This window comes from Bos indicus x Bos taurus, chromosome 4 (genome assembly GCF_003369695.1).
Source record: "Bos indicus x Bos taurus breed Angus x Brahman F1 hybrid chromosome 4, Bos_hybrid_MaternalHap_v2.0, whole genome shotgun sequence".
NCBI lineage: Eukaryota > Metazoa > Chordata > Mammalia > Artiodactyla > Bovidae > Bos > Bos indicus x Bos taurus.
In genome coordinates, this window is record NC_040079.1 from 114,364,192 (window position 1) to 114,385,392 (window position 21,201).

Consider the following 21,201-nt stretch of genomic DNA (forward strand, 5'->3'; position numbering starts at 1 on the left):
CCCTAGATAGCATATTCAAAAGCAGAGACATTACTTTGCCAACAAAGGTCCATCTAGTCAAGGCTATGGTTTTTCCAGTGGTCATGTATGGATGTGAGAGTTGGACTGTGAAGAAGGCTGAGCACCAAAGAATTGATGCTTTTGAACTGTGGTGTTGGAGAAGACTCTTGAGAGTCCCTTGGACTGCAAGGAGATCCAACCAGTCCATTCTGAAGGAGATCAGCCCTGGGATTTCTTTGGAGGGAATGATGCTGAGGCTGAAACTCCAGTACTTTGGCCACCTCATGCGAAGAGTGGACTCATTGGAAAAGACTCTGATGCTGGGAGGGATTGGGGGCAGGAGGAGAAGGGGACAACAGAGGATGAGATGGCTGGATGGCATCACTGACTCAATGGACGTGAGTCTGAGTGAATTCTGGGAGTTGGTGATGGACAGGGAGGCCTGGCGTGCTGCGATTCATGGGGTCACAAAGAGTCAGACATGACTGAGTGACTGAACTGAACTGAACTGAGCAGAGCCAAGATTGACAATGAAGGTAATCAATTGACAGTGTGAAAAATGGAGATAGTGATATAAATAAAACCACGAGAAATTCCCCCAAAATACAGAGGAGAAAATGACCAAAAAAAAAGGGAAAATGCCAAATAAAAGTGGAAAGTTATGGAAGAGGTACCCAAACCATGGAAAGCTAAAGTTCCTCAAAAACAGAGTATAAGGGACCCAGAGACAATGACTAAATTATAGTGGGAGGAAAACCTCCCCGGGTGAGGGAAGAGCTGAGTCTCAGATTAACTGGGCTTCCCAGATGCTGGGACGTGGGGTCAAAATGAATAGCACAAAGGGAAAAAGTGTATCTTGACAAAAATTGTGGAATCAGAAAGAAAAAGTAGGTCTATCATGAGGGTCCATCTTGTCATGAAGTGTCAGATCACCCGCATGGCTGGAATTCAGTCAGACAGAATTCACCACCAAGGTCCCCATGGCAGCCTGCCTCTCTCAGAAAGCCACCCGACCCCCCAGCAAGGGGAGATGCAGCTGCAGGGGCATGGGCTGGGGCTGTGGGCAGCAGCCCCTTCCCCAGGCTGGAAGCGGCTCGGAGCTCAGACCTTTGTGTGTGGTTTTTCCCAGGTTGCCCCAGGCTGCGTCACCTTGACCAACAGAAAGCTGTCCAAGGTGGCCGAAATGTTTGCCATTGTGAGAAAAGTCACTGTTGCCGCTGTGTCTAAGTCCCGTTCACAGCACCATATTGAAGATTTGCATACTCAGAGTGAAGGATTCATTTCCATCAGCCACCACTCAGAAGTGCTGTTGGAGGAGGGAACCGGCTATAAGCAGAGAGGTGAGACAGGAGGGGACGAGGGAGTGCGGTTGAGCCTGGCCAGGCTGGGCAGGAGACAGACGGTTTCATATAGAGTGACCCAGCAATTCTCTTATCAGTCCTGCTAATAAATGGTTCGGTGACGCTCTCAACCATAGTCCTTTCACAAGAACATCTGTGACTGATTTTCCCATCATGACCCCGAGCCGGGACGTGATTTACCTCCACACTGGCAGAAACCGCAGGGCCCCAGTTGAGCTGACAGAAGGAGAATTCTCCTCCGGCTTTAGCGGGGGCCGTGCAGCAGGTCCGTTTGTTCTATTTTTCCCTAGAAGGATCTGCCAATATCGTCACCACAAACATTTTCACGACCGTCCTAATCTTGGGAGCATTCCATAATCCTAAGCTGCCGGAATGATGCAGTCAACTTCATGATCAAAACTCTCATCCTGGCCATCTCCTTTTTATGAATCTGAGCATCACAGCCAGGACTGCAATACAATCCATATCCAGATCAGTTGCTCAGTCGTGTCCGACTCTTTGCGACCCCATGAATCGCAGCACGCCAGGCCTCCCTGTCCATCACCAACTCCCAGAGTTCACTCAGACTCACGTCCATCAAGTCAGTGATGCCATCCAGCCATCTCATCCTCTGACGTCAGTCTATATCATATCTCTGTCTGCCACTAACATCGGTCCTGTGAATATGCCATGCCTCACTGTCCATCATCACATCAGCCATCCCATCGCAACCATCAGAAAGAGATCTGGCAAAAGAGTTACTCTGACAGAGGAAGCAGACTGTAGGTCACAGAAAAGTCAGCCCTGGGTCATGCCACAAGGCTTGTTTATCGAAGAGTATTTCAACATCTCCGAATGAGATGACATGAATGCAGCATCAGGACGACCTGACATGCAGGTTAGAATGCTTATTCCTGGGCCCACCAAAGACTTGTTGACCCAGATCTGTGAGGGTAGAAGTCAGACTCCCTCTGTGGGTCCCTCCCTCCATGACGCTGACCCACACTGGTTTTGTTTGGGAGAATAAAAGATGCCACACTTTCATCCTGGAAGCTGAGAATCCCCACTGTATTTGGAGGAGGGACCCTGCTAGTGTGATTAAGTTAAGAACCTTGACAGGAGGGGGAGGGGGTTATCTTGGATTATCTGGATGGACTCTCTCTAATTTCGTGGGTCCTGAAAAGTGAAGACGCTTTCCCATTTGTGGTCAGAGGAGAGGTGACCTGAAAGAAGGGTCAGAGAGATGGGACACAGCCACTTTGCAGACAGACAAGGTGCCATGGCACAGGAATGTGGGAAACTTCTAGAAACTAGAAGAGGCAAGGACAGAGTCTTGCTTGGGACTTACAAGGGATCAACCCTGATTTTAGCTGTGAGATCCATCAGGCTTCCACCAGAAAGAACTGTAAAATAATAGGGGTAGTCAGCAGATTAACACACTAGCATGTAAGAACCCCAGTGAGTCGAGCAGTCTCGAGCCTGGAGATAGGCTTGCCCCCATCTCATCTGGCCACACCAGCAGGTGACCTCACACTGAGGCATCCAGGCCTCAGCTCCCATCAGCCAAGTGGACACAAACACAGCTGCTGCGACTGACTCTCAGAACCTTTGAGAAGTCGATATCTGAAAAAGGAAATTCTTCTTTTCCCAAAGTATCGGAGGCGTTCCCTGCGAGGGCGGTGGGTTGATTGGTGTCCCTCTTCGCTGCTAAGAACGGAAACGGCTGGGCAGCCCTAGTTTCATGAGTGGCATTCATGCCATAGACGTCCAGCCATGCCTGTCATCGTGTGTCCCATTCCCTGACGCGTCGTCTGGCTCGTAGACATGCTCAAGGGCACGTGCTAGATGAAGAATACATTTAATCATCACACCGCAGAGGCAGCATCTTTAGGTGAATGGTGGGTCCCCGTGGGTGCAGCTCTTTCCAGAAGGCTCCGCAGCACTGGGTCACAGCTGCCACTGCGGACGGCCCTGCGTGATTGTCAGCTTGCGGCTCTGTGGTCAGATGGGTGTGGACTCAGACCCTAGCTGTAGAACTTACCTGCTGGGCATCGACGGGCAAGTTACCTGACTGCTCTGAGCCCTAGTTTCCTTGCCTGTAAAACGGGGGTTGGGAAATGGTCCCTCATCAGAGCGCTGTTGTGAAAATTAAGTTTGGGCCTCGGAAGCACTCTGGTAGATGGGCAAGCAATGGGGAACCACACACGTCTCCACAGCTGTGTGTATACTTCTGTGCACCAGCCAAGCGACAGCCACCATGCTGCCCACCATCAATGGCGGCCTGGAAGTGAGAGATGGCTGGGGAGCCAAACCAGATGCAGAGCTTTCCTAGGGCTCTGCTCTGCTCATTCTCCAGAAGAAATGAGGACCCAAGACGCTTGCGGGCCTCTTGCCCACCTGCACCCCCAGAATCCGGACCCTGCCCTCTCCACCTTACCTGGATCACCCCGCCGCCTTCTCCAGCTTCTCCAGCCAGAAACGCCTCTGGCAGCTGCAGCATCTTCCCCAGCCAGTCCATCATCACCGTCTCGAGCTCTGTGCACGCCGGGCTGGCAGCCTGTGGGCAGGAGGAAAGGATGAACCACAGGCGGCTGCCCTCAGCTTCCCGCCAGCTTGGGATCCAGGGGTATGACAAGCAGGGGAAACTTCCTTACTGCCCTTGATCAATTGAGCGAAAGGTTTCGAACATTTTCAAAAGGCCCATCCCTGGATGGGACTCACTTTGAAGGTGGGCTTGCACAAGGTGGAGCTTCTGGAGCAGCAGCGGCTGGACTTTCCCCCCCAGCAGCCCCAAGTCGCTGGCAGGACTTCGTGCTGAGAGCTGGCGCCCATAACCTGCTCCATCTGGCCCTGGAGAGCCAGGAAGGAGCCATGCTCTCTGGGGCCCAGGTTGGCTGCTGGAGTCCATGTTCTCTGCACAGGGTTTGCAAGTCTCTACCTGCCTCACCCACAGGCTTGGGTCCTCTGCCCTCCAGGGCTTCTCCATCATAAACCTTTAGGGGCTGGTGCCAGAACAAGGGCCTAGATCTGGCTGAATTTCAGAAGCAACAGCAGGCTTTATTCAGTTACTGACCTCTAGATTAAAATTGCCTGATCCCAGGTGCTATTCAAACATCTCCCAAAGTTTCAAACATGGTCTCCAGCCACGACTTGGGAGGATAGCGGGGCAGGAAGGCATCGACCTCTGCGATGACCTGCCCCACAGCCGCATGTTCCCAGGCCAGCTTCCTCATTCAGCCGTCTGTTTGTTTATAGAAGGACCTAGTAAGACTCTCTGGTGGACCCCGGTCCACAGTCACAGTGAGAGGAATGAGATGGGCTGAGTGGAGGAGGTGAAGCCCCAGGAACCTCCCAGTCTCTGATCTTGCCTTCCAAGCTCTGGGATGGTTCTCCTTGGGCTCAGAGGGGGTGAGCTGGCCATAGGCCCCACCTGCAGATGAACCAGCCTTTCCAACCATGTGGGTCTCACTGTGGTGCTCTGGGTGCCCTTGGCCCTCACACGTGCCCCAGTTCCCCACATACTGTGGGGCAGCACCATCCAGAGGGCCCCCCCTCCATCCCATCCTGGCCAAGGCCCACTCCAGGCATGGGAACCTGCCTCACTGCTCAGAGCCCAGGGCTCGGCCAGTGCCTCTCAGAGACAGTGAGGCAGCCCTCCAAGCCCCAGGGCACCAGACCATCCTCAGAAGAACAGACCCGGAAGGACAGCTGCCATCACCCTGAGGGACAGGGGGCTCTGGGTTGGAGTCCGAGTGGAGTCCACTGTCCTGTCTGATGTAAGGAATGTGCTTTAGGGGACATGTGCTCTGAGGGTCCCCGAGGCCACATGGGCAGCACCCAGGCTGCTCTTCCAAAGAGAAATCCCTGCAACCAAGGCAAGAGTTGAGGGCTTACCCTCCAAGTCTGCCTCTGGGACGCTGAGGCCCCCTTCCCAGCAACTGTGGACCCCAGGCTAGAGAGGAGCAATGAGGGAGGGGGCCGGAGCCGGGAGTCAGGGGGCGGCAGAGGCTCCGAAGCTTGGGCGTTTAGGAACTCACAACTTCTTAGTGCCTGAGGCCATTATTCAGCACAAGTCAGGAGTTAGGAGTCTGCTCAGCTACTTAGCACAAGCAAGCAGGCACCCTGGGCCCAGAAGGCTGAGTACAGACCCTGGCCTGGAGAGAGGCCCTCAAACATGGGCAGCGCTGGGGTCCCTCACACGGTCAGCAGGCGGCCCTTCTCTGGAGCACTCTGCATGGGGGAGGCCAGGAATCTTTCCTGTGGTGCTGGGCTGGGATCTTTCTAGGCCTTTTTACAAAAAAGTTTTTATTGGAGCATAGTTGATTTAGAATGTGGTGTTAGTTCTGCTGTACAGCGAGAGAATCAGTTATATGTATACCTATATCCCTTCTTCCTTAGATTTTATTCCCATATGGGTCATTATGGAATATTCAAGAGTTCCCTGTGTTATATAGCAGGTTTTTATTAGTTATCCACTTTATATGTAGTAGTGTATATATGTTAATCCCCAGCTCCTAATTTATTCCTTCCCCACCTTACCCCCTGCTAAACACAAGTTTGTTTTCTATGTTTGGGATTCTAGTTCTGTTTTGTAAATAAGATCGTTTGTACCATTTTTAAGATCCCACCTATAAGCGACATCATATGATGCCTGTCTTGGTCTGCCTGCCTTACTTCACTTAGTATAATAATCTCTACGTCCATCCACATTGCTGTGAATGGCATTACTGCGTTTTTTTTTTAACAGATGAGTAATATTCCATTGTATATAAAGACGCCCCAGGGTTGGTGTGGAGGCAGGGCCGATCCCCTGCTCTTGGCAGCGGCACTTCTGTTGGGTTGGGGTCCGTCCTTGGACAGCATCCATAGCCAAGAACAGAGCGCATGGGACCAGGGCAGTCATGTTTCTCAAACTGCAGATGGTCTAGAAACCCCTCGTTCTGCTTGGGAGACATGCAGGTCCCCAGGCTTGGGCTGCAGAAACTCCAGGGCCTCTGCTGTGGTTTGAATTCAAACCAAGCACCTCTAAACACACTGCTGTGCAGAACTGGCTTTTGGATATAGACAGACTCCGCCCCTGCTTCCCTGAACTCCAAATTCCCACGCAAGGCCCCTCTGCCCAGACCTAAGTTTCTCTCTTCCCACAGGGGTGGCGCCACCTGCTCACTGCCTGAGTCCTGGCTGCATGTCCCATGTGGGAACCCCAGGACCCCTGCACCCCCACCAACACTCACCCAGGAGAAGCCGATGCAGCCGATGGCCCCACACAGCATGTCCGCGAGCATGGCCGGGTACGAACTGGCCGTGGGGAAGTAGGCGAAGAAGTAGGGACTGTGCCAGTGGGTCACCTGTGTGGGACACGGGCAGTCACTTGGGGCCGGGGGGCAGCCCTGCAGGCAGGGGCCAGGGTGCTTGGGTTTGCCACAGAGAGTCAAGTCTCTATTAATAGAAAAACCTTGTTTTAACTGCTGGCCACAAGTGTCAGCAAGGGGGCTGCTCCTGAGATCCCATCTCTTTGTGTTATAAGACTGCTTTTCCTAAAACTGCTCCAAAAAATAGTCTATATCAGAAAAGGAAAAAAAGAGAGAGAGATTTGATTTTTGAGGTTTCCTCAGCCACCTACTCAGAGAAGGCAATGGCAGCCCACTCCAGTACTCTCGCCTGGAAAATCCCATGGATGGAGGAGCCTGGAAGGCTGCAGTTCATGGGGTCACTGAGGGTCGGACAGGATTGAGCGACTTCACTTTCACTTTTCACTTTCGTGCATTGGAGAAGGAAATGGCAACCCACTCCAGTGTTCTTGCCTGGAGAATCCCAGGGATGGGGGAGCCTGGTGGGCTGCCGTCTATGGGGTCGCACAGAGTTGGACACGACTGAAGTGACTTAGCAGCAGCAGCCGCCTACTGCAGCATCCTCACTCTCCTGTCCAATCCATTCCCAGCTAATGGAGCAGAAACTCCTGGGTTTGGCAGTCTCATGGAAACCCTGTGAAATGGTGCCTACAGGTGGGACCTTTGGGAGGTAAGGGGTTGGAGGCAATGGAAAGGGCGGACCCTCTGTGCGGAAGAAAGGCTGGGATGAGAACCTCCCAGGATCCAAATCTGTGGGAACCTTGACCTTGAATACCCAGCCTTCGCCCCATGAGAAGAGGATGCACCTATCCAAGCTGCCAGCAATGGGATCTGCTGCTGCAGAGCAGCTGGGCCATCCCCGGCTCTGACATTTAACTGCACTCATGGGAGGGATTTCGTGCTGAGCAGCTTGTCACATTGGCATAACCTCTGGGCTGGTGAGAACCAGAATCCTGCTCTCTGCTCAAAGCGCAAATGTCACAGGAACTCCTGGGAGGAGGAGGGCGGGGAGGTGCCCTGGACTTAAGGAACCCATCAGGAACCCCATGGGCGGGGGCGCCTCATCCTGAGTGTCAGGGTCTGAAATTCCAGGCCCTGGGCTCCTGACTAGAGCTGAGGGGGTGAGGCTAAGGGTCTGAGACCCCCCACCACAGCAGTGAACATGCCTTTAGGTAAGTCCAAGGAAAACCTCACCATGCAAGCATGGAGCTGCAGTGGAGTTTCCTTTGAACTTGAGCTGTCTGCTTCCCTCCAAGTGACTCTTGGGAGACAGCTGTCCTGGGTGCTCCCCAGGTCTGTCTGCAGCCCCGAGTATACCCCACGCCCAGGCTCATGGACCACAGACAAAGAGGCCCACTTTGGTGATCCACGCTGGGCAGTCTCAGCACCACGCAGCCCACTCTTAGATAAAATAAACGAAATATTTTTTCTGCACACTGATCGCCCCTCTGCTGATTTAACTTATTTGAAACTAACCATCTCTCTCATGTCCCAGGGTCTCAGGGCAGGGGACTGACCTTGTAACCGAGCAGGATCCTATGGGGCTGGGAACAGACCCCTCCCCCATAGCCTTTGCGGTGGCTCCTCTCTGCAGTACCCAGATAATAGTATCTGACGTGCACTTCCTGAGTTGTTTTACAGATGATAAAATCCCTACCACATGGAAGAAATTAACTACCTAATGACCATGAGCACATAGCTCCCAGCCTTTCGGCATCTGAGAATTGATCATGTGAACCCCTGTGATCCTACCCTGTGGCCTCACCATCAACCAACAAGAGGAGGAGCTGATCACTACCTTGAGACTTTAACAATGCTTTCCAGAAACCCACCGGGAGTTCGGGTGTTTTGAACGTTAGCTGTCCTGGACTCCTTGCTGGAGGCCTGCAAGAAATACGGCACTATCCTTCACCACAACCTGTGTCAGATGACTTGCTTTACTGAACAGGGGCCAGTGGACCCAGGTTGGCTCAGTAACAACCTAGGCGGCTGGAGGGAAATCAGAGTCGCCACGTTTGGAGCCCGCACGATCTGGACTGCAGTCCTGCTTCCATCACTTACTAGCTGTGTGACCTTAGGCAGATCACTCAACCTCTCTGGGCTTCAGTTGTTTCAGCTATAAAAGAGAAAATAACAAAGTTTCTCCCCAAGAAAATGACTGTGAGGATTGGGGGCAATGATACAAGTGCATTGCCTGACAGCCAACAGGTGCTAAGCTGACAGCTGCCCTCCCCTTCTTCAACCATGGATGTAGGCTTACCCCCGGCATGATGATCTTCTCGATGTCCTCGATGATGGCCTCAAATGTCTCTGGCTCCTGCGGGGCGGTGGTGGGGATCAGGGGGCGCAGGTAGCCTGGATCCACGTCAGGGAACACCTGGCGCCCTTCAATGCCCTCCAAGTAGTCAGCCACGTAATCCACCATCTCCTTCCCCCGCCTGCGGAACTCGCTTGCATTCATGGTAACTGGCCTTCCTCAGACGCAAAAGCTGCACAGAGAGAAGAGAAATCAGTTGCAGATGTGACGATGCCTCATCTGTAGTGGAGCAGATCCAAGCCAACCACGGGGGCTCCCGGGGCAGAGAACCAAACACCCCTGACTCCACCCAGACTCTGAGTCAGTTACACTTTTCCATGTCCATATGGGTTTGGAGACTGTAGCAAAGTACTTATTCTACTATTCACCAGCTACTCAGCTAACCACAATGCCACGTCTCTGTCTCATTTCTTTTCCTGTCTGTATCATGAAATGGACCAGGCACACATTTATTTCCATGGTCCATTGCAACTTTAATAACAAGCCTTGGTTTCCAAATCATGCCTTATTCTTCATGGGCTGTGGGACAGAGACTCTCTGAGTCTCCCTTTATCTGAGAAAAGCAGATGACCATGCTGATCTTTCCGGAAGGTAGAAAGGCAGCCACGTGGCTGGTGTCCAGCATGAGCACAGCCTGGATAGGATAAGCCCCATCAGCAAGTCTTCTATCTCTATCTTGACTTTCTATATCATCACCAGATGGGACCACACCTCTCCATACAACCTGCTTCTTTCCTCATCACATAACATCCAGGTGATCTGGTCTTCTGTGGTGGTAACATTCCATAAAGAGTCCATGAACTCTGAATTAGCAAACACTGGACCTTTCCCAGGGAAAATGCAAGGTTACATTTATGTGCATTTCTAGTCACATTTTTGTCAATCAATCAATACATAATCTTTTTTCTGTTCCCTTTGGTGCGTTAGTCGCTCAGTTGTGTCTGACTCTTTGAGATCCCATGGACTGTAACCCGCCAGGATAGACTGTCCATAGAATGTTATTGGCAAGAGTGGGCAGCCATTCCCTTCTCCAGAGGATCTTCCCAACCCAGGGACTGAACCGAGGTCTTCCACATTGCAGGCAGATTCTTTACCATCTGAGCCTCCAGGGAAGGCCCAAGAAAGCTGGAATTAGCTTTGATTTGTAACCAGGCCTATTGAATCCTACTACTGTTGTCCAGAGACATTAACATTTGCCATTTGAAATCAGGCATGTATGCATGCTAAGTCACTTCAGCTGTGTTGGACTCTTTGCTACCCTATGGACTGTAGCCCACCAGGCTCCTCTGTCCATGGGATTCTCCTGGCAAGAATACTGGAGTGGGTTGCCATTTTCTTCTCCAGGGGATCTTCCCCACCCAGGAGTCAAACGCATGTCTTTATGTCTCCTGCATTGGCAGGCAGGTTCTTTACCACTAGCACCACCTGGGAAACCCTGCCGCTGCTGCTAAGTCGCTTCAGTCGTGTCCGACTCTGTGCGACCCCATAGATGGCAGCCCACCAGGCTCCCCTGTCCCTGGGATTCTCCAGGAAAGAACACTGGAGTGGGTTGCCATTTCCTTCTCCAATGCATGAAAGTGAAAAGTCAAAGTGAAGTCGCTCAGTCGTGTCCGACTCTTCACAACCCCATGGACTGCAGCCTACCTGGCCCCTCCGTCCATGGGATTTTCCAGGCAAGAGTACTGGAGTGGGGTGCCATCGCCTTCTCCATGGGAAACCCTATTTCCTTTTAAATACACTTTATTTAATACACCTTGGCCGCACTGACTTTGAACTTCTGGCCAACAAGTCTTTAACTCATGAATGTCACTTATCTAATACATGTGTTTTCTCCCTAAGGCACATCACAGCCTTCTTGCATGTAGGACCCCTGGAATGCACGTCAGCACTATATTTGGGGGCCATTTTTAATAGTCAGGTAACCAAGAATAACATAAAGACACAGCAGTAATTAGACCACTTGCTGAAGCAACTAGGCAGAGTGTTGCCTTATTAGATTCTGCTGGCAACAAGCCCCTTGGGCAACTTAAATTTTTAATCCTTTTATGTCTGTGTGCCCAAGAATGATCATAAAGGCACCACTGTGGCAACTAATAATACAAATGAATTGTTGAAAACAGTTGCACCTGCATATAGAAAATCTATGAATAGTAAGCATGGACTATATTTTCCAAACTGGAAATGTGGACAACACAAAGAAAGAAAAATATTCATCTAGAATCCCACCACTCAAAAATTCTGGCACACACCCTTCCCTGTTGTTTCTTATAAGAGACAATTGTATGCTAAGTCATGGATACATTTCTTAATTCTAATAGTTCAAAGATTCATAAATCAAGATTAGTTTTCCTGTGGGAGTAAGTGTTGGGAGATGGCTCTACAAGCCACTGTATCTAGCTGATGATCTTGAGATCATGTTCTCAGCACTTCTTCCATCGTTTCCCATCATCTGTGTTGCTTTTCTTTTATTTTTTTTGACAATTTTAATGTTAAACATATCAAGACAGGTTTTACTCAAGACTATTGCAATAGGAGAGGGAGACTGTCTCCCAAATACAACAGGGGTCAGTGGGGATTTCCAGAAGACAGGTAGAGCTAGGAAGCACATGGTACTTTACTAAGAATAGTTTGGCTGGGTGTCCAGGAGGAGGAAGAAGAGCTGAATTGTATCCCAAGGGCAGAAGCTCTCTAGATAAACCAACTTAGCGTGGTTTTCTGCTACAGCTGGGCTCAGCTCCCTGAGGCCAGGAGGAGGAAGAAGAGCTGAATTGTATCCCAAGGGCAGAAGCTCTCTAGATAAACCAACTTAGCGTGGTTTTCTGCTACAGCTGGGCTCAGCTCCCTGAGGTGCAAACCTGCACTCAGGAGTGGGCTCAGAGAAGCCTGAGTGAGTCTGGCTGAGGAGAGTGTCTCTGAAACGGGAATCAGCCTGTGGTGGCTCTCCTCTCTTGGCCTTCTCTCCAAAGTTCTCTGTTCAGATATCCTCCAGGAATAGTATAGAAGCCACCCATGGAAGGTTCCAGGCTCCATCAAGGTTACTGACTGGGTCAAACCTCCACATCCAGATGATTGTTTGGGGGTACAATTTTCACATAGTGAACGCATGAGTGACGGTGACTGGATATGATATAGGATTTGATTCAAAATTTCAGCAACAGCAAAGGCTAAAATAATAGCATGAGAAACACCAAACTGAGTCTTTGAGTTTCCATTGCACCTTTGTGTTTCATAAGCTGCAGGTCAAGGGGGCTTATCCAAAATATCGTGGCCAGAATTTCCAAAGGCTCTGAGTGCAAAGCCATGAAGCCTTCATTATATGTACACTTTTGGGTTCATAATTCCTTGGGCCTGAAGGCTTCTAAATTTATTTTTCACTTGGAACAACTCTGATTATGTCAAATGTCACACATAGAGTAAAACTAGGTTTTACTTCAAATTGCCGTATTTTAAATTGACTTGATTCAAATTCAACCAAAATTGCATCAAACAGCTGATCTTTTTGCTAGCTTGTTTTCTTTCACGAAGTAATTATGAGTACATTTCCCAGGTTGATAAATACTTTTCTATTGCATGATTTCTCCCAATTGCATAGTGTTCCAGAGGGTGAATGTGCTGTGTTCACAACGTACCTCACTATTGTTGAATATCTATGTCATCCCTGGTTATCACCTACATTAGTGGGGACAGTTGGTGTAGCCTAACGGCCAACCCTGCACGATCAAGAACTAAGACTCTGCACAGCATGACATAGATGCCACTGTGGTTTCCTTTTCCTCAACTGAACACAAACACAATAATAAAGCTCTGTCTCAAATAATTTTTATCATAATTAGATAAGTACATGGGAACAGCTGAGGAAAAGAAGCACAAAATAAGCATTCAATACATGTTAGATTTTCTATAAAGCACTGAAATATACAACCTCAATCTTTTGTTTCTTCACTGTTTTGTGTCAACATTTTCTTAGGAAAAGTATTTATTCTATAATTCCTTTAGAACAAATTATTATAGAGATACGTATTTTGTGTGCATGCTCGGTCATTCCATCATGTCCAACTCTCTGCCACCCCATGGACTGTAGCCCGCCAGGCTCCTCTGTCCATGCGATTTCCCAGGCAAGAATACTGGACTGAGTTGCCATTTCCTCCTCCAGGGGATCTTCCCAACCCAGGGATTGAACCCAAGTTCCCTATGTCTCCTGTGTCCATTGGCAAGTGGATTCTTTACCGCTGGGCCACCTGGTTAAAATTATATGGCCAGACTTGTCCCCAGAAAATATTTTTGCCAAATTACTCACTCATAGGGACTGTATAAAAACTCTAGATTTGCCACACAATGGCAAGCACTGGGCTTGATATACGTTTTCAGCTTTGCCAGTCAGGCAAAGTTTCGTGATTTTCTTTCATGTTGATCTATGAAGACAAATAGTTTTCTCACACGACTTTGGATAGTGGTGTGAGATTTCTTTTCTTGGATTTCCTTTTTAATGAACTGCTTGTTCATTACATTTTTAGATGTTTTCTTTTTTAATTACAAGAACACTAATATAATAAATACTTGCACCCTATGTGTGATATATTTTGCAGACATTTTCCTCATTTTTATTTGACATAGTTTTGCTTTTAATTTTATTCTGACCTATAAGAATTCTAATGTAGTCAGATCTCAGGATCTGTTTCTTTGTGATTTGTTCCTTGTGCAAGATTATTAAAAAAGGCTTCTTAGAGTAAATATTCTCACAACTTCTATTTGCCCTACTAAGGCTCCAGGGATGCTCTGAGGCTTCAGAAGGACGCTTAGGTTCCTGGAGTATCAGCCGCTCTCTTCTAATGGGAATACATGAGTATGGATAGCCAAATGGGAGGTCTTGGGAAAAATAAACTGACAGATGCACCAACTTACCCTTCCGAAGAAATATTCCCAGTCAAATTGTAAGATAAGACCTGATTATTATTTTCTAATCATTCTGTCCTTTATTTGCCAATTCTTTCCCACAAAGACTTTTCCAGAAGACTTTTAGTACAAAGTCACAGAGAATCTTGTGTTCATTGTGGAGCTGTTTGCTGTCTCAGCCCTCAAGCTGAGCAAATATTGTCTAGAAGATGTAGGCGATGATAAAGGTTATGACTGATGCCTTTCCGGGCCTTGGAACGGTGGCTGTTGACATTATCTGGTCGCAGCTGCAGCCCTGTGGTGAGCCCCACCTGCTCGAGGCCGTATGAACCCGTCTGCAGGCCCCCAGGCCTCCTGACTGACCCTTAGGCCATTCGTTTTTGTATTGCATCATTTCACTGTCATCCCCTGCTAACTGCGGGCTTCTCTAAGCAGAGTTCTCAACTCTTTATTTTGGTTTCTCAGGACCAATCAGACCCTACACCACAGTAAGTACCGTGACTGTTTTCTGAATGAGGAATGAGAAAATGAATGAATGGAAGATCTTTTTGTCCTCTGAACATTTTCTTTCTGACATATTAGATCCTACTCTCTACCTTTAAGACAACCATAAACCAGCTCATCATGTACCTCCCACAAAAACAGGAGACAGTTTGCCCTTTCCCCAGGGAATCCTGAGCCTTCTCCCAGACTCCTGTGTACAGTTCACGCTGAGCCTTTAACCCTGCAGGTTTAGAACTGACCTGGTTTCCCCAGTCTTGCACCCAGAAGTTCATTTTGGATTTGAGCTACCCTCTGCTCTGGCCCCAGCAGTCCTTGTGGTCCTAGTTGAAAATATTCCCCTTCCTGGACTCCTGGAATTCTGCCTTTGCCACAGGTGTTTGGAGAGAGCTGGGTGCAGGCTCCAGCCAATTCTTCCCTGGTGGTGGGGGTTGGGTGGGCCCTGTGCAGAGCTTACGAGGTGACTGCACAGCCAGCCCTGAACACACAGGGCCAGCCACTCCCACCGCACAGGGCTCTGAGTATGGTCATGCCTCTGGGCGGAAGATCAGAACCAAGGTGGTTTGCATCTGTCCATGGTCCTGCCTGTGGATTCAGACAAACCTTTATTTTGGTTTCAAACCCTGGGACAGCAGACTCTTCAATCAACCTTTCCTGGCTTTCCTTCTCTATCAGGATAAAAAGAGAAGTGCTTACTTTAAAAAAAAAAAAACAAAAAACCACTATTCCAGGAAAAACAAACCATAATTTATGTTTCAAAAAACACTTCTCCCTCTGGAACTGTGAGGCCTTGTCTCTTTTTTAAAACCTCAAGCACATGAATACTGGGCGCAAAACTAAATTGGCTCATCTCCCCCTAAATTGACTGGTTTCTGGATGATCATCCTCTCTATGGGCACAAAGAGAATAAACAATCCTGACGGGAGAAAGGCTTCTAGCCAAGGCTGTCAGCAAGCCTCTAGCAATGAGACCTATCTAACACTAAGGATGGTGATCTGTTAACCTGTTTGGGAAAAAAAAAAATCCTCTAACATCGTTTGTGCCACTTAACACGCTAACTAACAGTGAGATATTTAGGGGCCTTAAGGCCAGGTGGGGGGTGCAGACTGTGTTCTGGAGCTGGGACTCGGGCCATTAGTGCAAAGCCACAACTTTGTTAGGCTCACCCAGGGGGAGCTGGTACCGTGGAGGAGACGACCAGCATCACAAAGGAGGTGGGTACCTCTGCTCTTCAACCTCCCACCAGCACCCTCCATTGGCAAAATGCTCCCAGGACCCAGGTGCCCTTGTAATTGGGGAAACACAGCCTCTGAGGGCCCCAGGGGAGCAGGGAGAGGCAGGAACAGAGGCCCCAAAAGGCAGTCCTGACTTGCTGCATGCTTTACCACATCTGTGCCACTGCTACCCTCATCGTACAGGAGGAAGAGGTGCTGAGAGTCTTCCCAGGGATGAATGCAGAGCTGAGGCAGAGCCCATGTATCCTGCCAAGCACTCTGTCCTCTCTATACTCTCTTACCACTTTCTTACACTCATACAACTACTTTACCTAAGCTGAGGTGTTCTTGGTGAAATAGGGACTCTTGCATCAGTTTAAAAATGGTCAACATTACCATGCATGCTGGAGACTGTGTGGAAAAAAGGGAATCCTCCTACATTATCAGTGGGAATGTGATTGGTGCAGCCACTATGGAGAACAGTATGGAGGGTCCTTAAACAAACTAAAAATAAAGCTACCATATGATCCTTCAATCCTACTCCTGGGCAAATATCTGGCTTCAAAAAGATACATGCACCCCAACGTTCACTGCAGCACTATTTACAATAGCCAAGATATGGAAGCAGCCTAGATACCCACTGTCAGCTGAATGGATAAAGAAGACGGGGTACATATATTGAAGGGAACAGTAAAAAGTGAAACAGTGAAGTCGTGTCTGACTCTTTGCGACCCCATGGACTGTAGCCTACCAGGATCCTCCGTCCATGGGATTTTCCAGGCAAGAGTACCAGAGTGGGTTGCCATTTCCTTTTCCAGGGGATCTTCCCAATCCAGAGATCGAACCTGGGTCTCCTGCATTGTAGGCAGATGCTTTGCTCTCTGAGCCACCGGAATGGAATAGTACTCAGCCATTAAAAAGAATGAAATCATGTCATTTGCAGCAACATGGATGGACCTGAGATTAGCATATTAAGTGACAAATGAATTTATCCACAAAACAGAAATAGACTCAGAGAAGATGGACTTGTGGGTGCCAAGGGGGAGGGGCAGCGGGGGCAGGGTGGACTAGAAGCTTGGGGTTAGCAGACACGAACTATTATATGCAGGGTGGATAAACACCAGGGTCTACTATGCAGCACAGGGAGCTATAATCAATATCCCGTGATAAAGCATAAAAGAAAACAGTATTTTAAAAAATATATGTACGTGTAACAGAATCACTTTACTGCACAGCAAAACTTACAACATTGTAAATCAAGTACAGTTCAACACAATTTTTCTTTTAAAAAATGGTCAACATTTACATTAACTTACATGTACTAAGTGCAATGTCAACTTTTTGCAGGGGCTCCAGTTAATCTTCCTAACAATCTTATCAAGACTATTATCACCTCCTGAGCAATAAATCCACTGAGGCTCAGAGAGACAGGACGCAGCACTCTGACCCCTGACCCACCACAAACTGAATGCACTGGACTCAAACACAGGCACAGTGCATCTCCAACAGCTTGGGGGTTTCCTGGAAACAGTACGATCAACCCTCTAGATCAGAATGAAAAACCAGTTTTTCCCTGAGATTCCGGGAATGATTTCCTAGATGCTCCCTAGAGGCCAGGAGGAGGCAGTCTCCAAGGGCACCTCCCTTCTCCGATTGCATCCCTGACACAGGGTAACTAGGAGGACAAGCTGCTTGCCACATTTCACTGCAGGTGGGCCTCTGGCCAGGCCACTGGGCCTCCACGCCTCCGTCTTCAGTCTGTAAAATGGCACAGCGCTAAGCATCACATAGGGTTCTAAGTAGGGCACACTATCGCTTCTGTGGTCCATGCCATGGCAACATCACCAGGAGTTTGCTGTCAGAGGGGAACCCCACAGAAGCCTGAGCGATGGGCAGTGGGCTCTCCCTGTCAGGGCTGGACACCAGGGGGCACCTCCTCTCTGGCCAGCTGGGTCTGGATTAGAGAGGTTCCCTACTGCACTTCATAAAACCAGAGTCTTCCTCTCTGCCATCCCTCGACCGTGCTCCTCTTCCCAGCAGTCGTGAGAAGCAGAGAGAGCAGGGGTTAAGGTCAGAGCAACAAACATGAGTCCTGGCTCTGCTGTAAGTGGCTGGGTAGCCGCCGGCTGGCTCCACGACCTCTGGAGTCCTGGTTTGGCCCCTTGTAATCGGGCAGCGAGATGCTGCAGGCACAGGACACTGCAATTCTCAGACTCAGAATGCTGGCTAAGTCTGGCATTTATGCATCCTTATGTTAGGAAAGAAGCAGGTCAGATCATCACGGGGTCAGACAGAGTGCCAGGGAAGTAGGAGAGAAATGGAGGGTGAGGAGAGAGCATGCCCGCCCTGGATGCAGATCAAACTTAGAGAGGAAAGCCTCGCTCCTCTGACATGAGAATCTCGCATCTGTTTCTGATTCAGTCCCTGCTTAATGAACAGTCCCCATCTTAGTATTTTCCTGGCCAGAAACTCTTTATGAGAAGGAGCCATAAAGAAAGGCACAGCACAATTTTTCAATCTTACTCTCATGGGAAGATACTGATTCCACTCATGCTCCTGCAGATGGGTTGGGATGGAATACAAAGCTGGCTGAAAAACTCACAATTTAAGCAACTTCAAAAGTAGAGAATTATTGGTGACATTTAGCCAGTTAATAGTATTTTACTTTATCCCTGAGCTCAGACCATTCAAACAGCTGTCGTCAGGACATGTGTGTCGTTTAGCAGCCTCTTACCACCTATTTTCCCCGAAGCCTAATGACACCGTGTGCAATTACATTAATATCGTGCTCATATGTACCTTATCAATACCTGCTGATTTCAAAGTGTCACATCCCACATTAATTGCAGTTTGTTGGCTGTTGTGAACAGCACTCCTGTGGGGAAAGCAGCCGTGAGCTACCCACCATAGGGCCAAGCACTTCTCCCCTGTTGAATCTGTCCCTCAGAGATAATCATTCCCAATGGGATTCAAAGGTGTGAGTTTTACAGTTCTTTGGTATGTTGCCAAATTTCTTTCCAGAAAAACTAGAATTAAAAAAAATGTCACCCATCAGGCTTCATAGGCATGAACACGCCATCCCTGCTAGCTTTTCAAATTAAGTTTAAAGTTTTCAAATTTAAGCTTCAAATTAAGCTTAAAATTTTATTGTTTTCACTCCTGTTTACTCTTCTAGGATAGTCACATAAGAACCATCAGTCACTTGAATCTGAACTTTCCTCTTCTGTTTCCATTTTAATTTAGTGTCAGACTAGACCTCCTCCCCCTTAACTTTTTTCCTTATTTTTTTCTCGATCCTTCACCCTACCCCCTTCTCTTATTCTCTTGGAGTCACGTTAATAATTGATAAAAGGTCACAACCTTCTGCCTTTTTTATAGACTTGAGACGATGTTTTAGCTGCCTGCTTCTTTTCATCACAGGCAGGATGCCCTGTGACTACAATACATATTGACTTCCCAGCTAGAATAAACACCTGCCACCTGCCACTGTGCGTCTAGGCAGTATCTCTGGCACAAGCTTTATGAAGTCCCCACTTTTTCCCACAAATTGGGTCAGGAGTAAACACTGACTTTCTGGATTCACTGTGAACACTCACTCCTTGGGCACGGGTGCAGGCCTGTCACCACATCGCTCACGAGCCTGCAACTGAGGATCCCCCAAGTCAAATCCTGGGAACGCTTGCCACTTGGTGGCTCCATCCTATGTTCCAAGAAAACAAAGGAATCGGTGTTGCCTGGCCTTCTGCTGAGTTCGTTGGATGCCTTACATCATTCACACTCTCAGCACCCTGGCCAGTGTTAACACTGCCATCTTGCTAAGGCTCTGAGGGGCGGATGCTCCTATCGAGGCCAGAGCTGGTAAGAGGAACAGCTCTGCTGGCATTTCCAACCCTGAAGCCAGCCTCCTCCTGACCCCTGTGGCTGGACAGCCACACACACACCTGGGCTGTCTGCCACCTGCGTTCTCACGTGGCCTGAGGAGTCAGAGTGCCCATCCCTAGGGGCTCCCACCTGGGCTGGGGAGACAGAGCCAGTGTTGTCAGGGTCCTGCCTGGTCACCAGAAGACGCTCCAGGTGAGGGCACTGGCCCCAACCTGCGCTGGTCCCAACACGACAGAAACAGGCAGAGGCTGAACGACCCTGCAGAAGCACTTCTCCCCCAGCTCCTCCAAACCCTGACAAATGCTCAATGGTGACCGTCCATGGCCTGGGGTAGCCCTTCACCTCTGCCCTAAATCTCCACAGCAGCTCCGCAAAGCAGCAAAATTATCCCCACTCTCGAGATGAGGAGATGGGCTCAGGGAAGCAGGTGGCTGGACTAAGCCCCTCAGCTCATCAGTGGTTTCACACGTGGTCTGTGAGCTCAGGACACCATCCAATTCCCTTTGGTCTGGGGTCCCCCACACCCCTCACTTACAGGGAACCTCGCTGGATGCAGAGCACAGGGGGACTTTAACCTTTCCTCTGAGGCCGTATTGCTGCCCTCCTGCGCCCCGAGTGTCCTCCTCCAGAAATGCCGAAGAGATCCAAGAGACTGAGGACAGCTTTTCTGAAATATGGAGGGAGTCAAATTTTCCTGCAGTCTCTCCCTAAACTTGCCACCAGACTCAGATGACGAGTTAACAAGGTAAGACCTTCAGAATAAACATCATGAAGAGGGGAAAGTGCATAAATAAACTGCCCAGCTATTTATTTGAATTCGTGGAAGTTTAAGGAAATGGCAACCCTCTCCAGTGCTCTTGCCTGGAGAAGCCCATGGACCGAAGAGCCTGGTGGACTAAAGTCTCTGTGGTTGCAAAGAGTCAGACACAACTGAGTGGCTAACACTTTCACAAAGGGATTTTGTTTTATTTTGATCATTGTAAGCAAACCGCCAGCCCACCTGCCATGGACCTGGGAGACACAGAGAGGCTGCTGTGAATGTCACGATTTTTTTCAGGAAACACCCAGATTCTCCTCATCTTGCCTGTCTTAACCATTCCAGGGTGACCATTGTCCTGGCTGCTTTTTATGTGGCAACGGTCCCCTCTGTTTTTGGTTCTGTCTCAGAAGAAAAACACTGCTATTTAAATAAGAAATCAACTGTAAAGACCCAACTCTTGGAGCCTGTGAGAGAAATAGGATGAAGGAGAAAACCCAAGTCGCCTACTTGAATTTCCCTTGAAAACGGGAGAAAATAACATACCCTGAGCAGATGGTTCCCTCACCAGAATTAGAATCCCCGCGTTTTCCCACCTGCAGTTTACTTACTTGCTTATTAGTAATATAGATCACATTAATGACCACCTACTGTGTACTTAGCCCTTTGTAAACATCGGACCCAATTGATTTTTACAAGCATCGTGCAGGAGGATGCCCTTCACAGCAGAGGACAAGAGGGGTCCATATTCTCCCCGGGTCTCCATCTCCTGGCCTCTGTGCGCTTCAGATGCACCACGAACCAGCCTGAGAAATCATTTCTACTCGCTCTGTTCTGTTGCTATTATGGCTCAGAGATCACGGGCTAAAAATTATCAGAAGTTTCTGATTCTTTATCTCACCTGTTGCTTAGACATGCCACACACAAAAGCAGGGAACTTAGATTG

At 49.0% G+C, this 21,201-nt stretch overlaps 1 protein-coding gene across 3 annotated transcripts in view; it reads right to left on the reverse strand.

The window, feature by feature from the left end:
- Positions 1-21,201, reverse strand: part of DDC (dopa decarboxylase) — a 104,727-nt gene that overhangs the window by 72,398 nt on the left and 11,128 nt on the right. For all 3 annotated transcript variants that reach the window (XM_027540257.1, XM_027540258.1, XM_027540256.1), the window contains 3 exons: positions 8,952-9,180; positions 6,575-6,688; positions 3,778-3,897 (listed from right to left, as the gene is read on the reverse strand). In XM_027540257.1, the coding sequence (XP_027396058.1) occupies positions 3,778-3,897; positions 6,575-6,688; positions 8,952-9,152 (435 nt within the window). In that variant the 5' untranslated portion in view covers positions 9,153-9,180. The remainder of the gene's footprint in view (positions 1-3,777; positions 3,898-6,574; positions 6,689-8,951; positions 9,181-21,201) is intronic.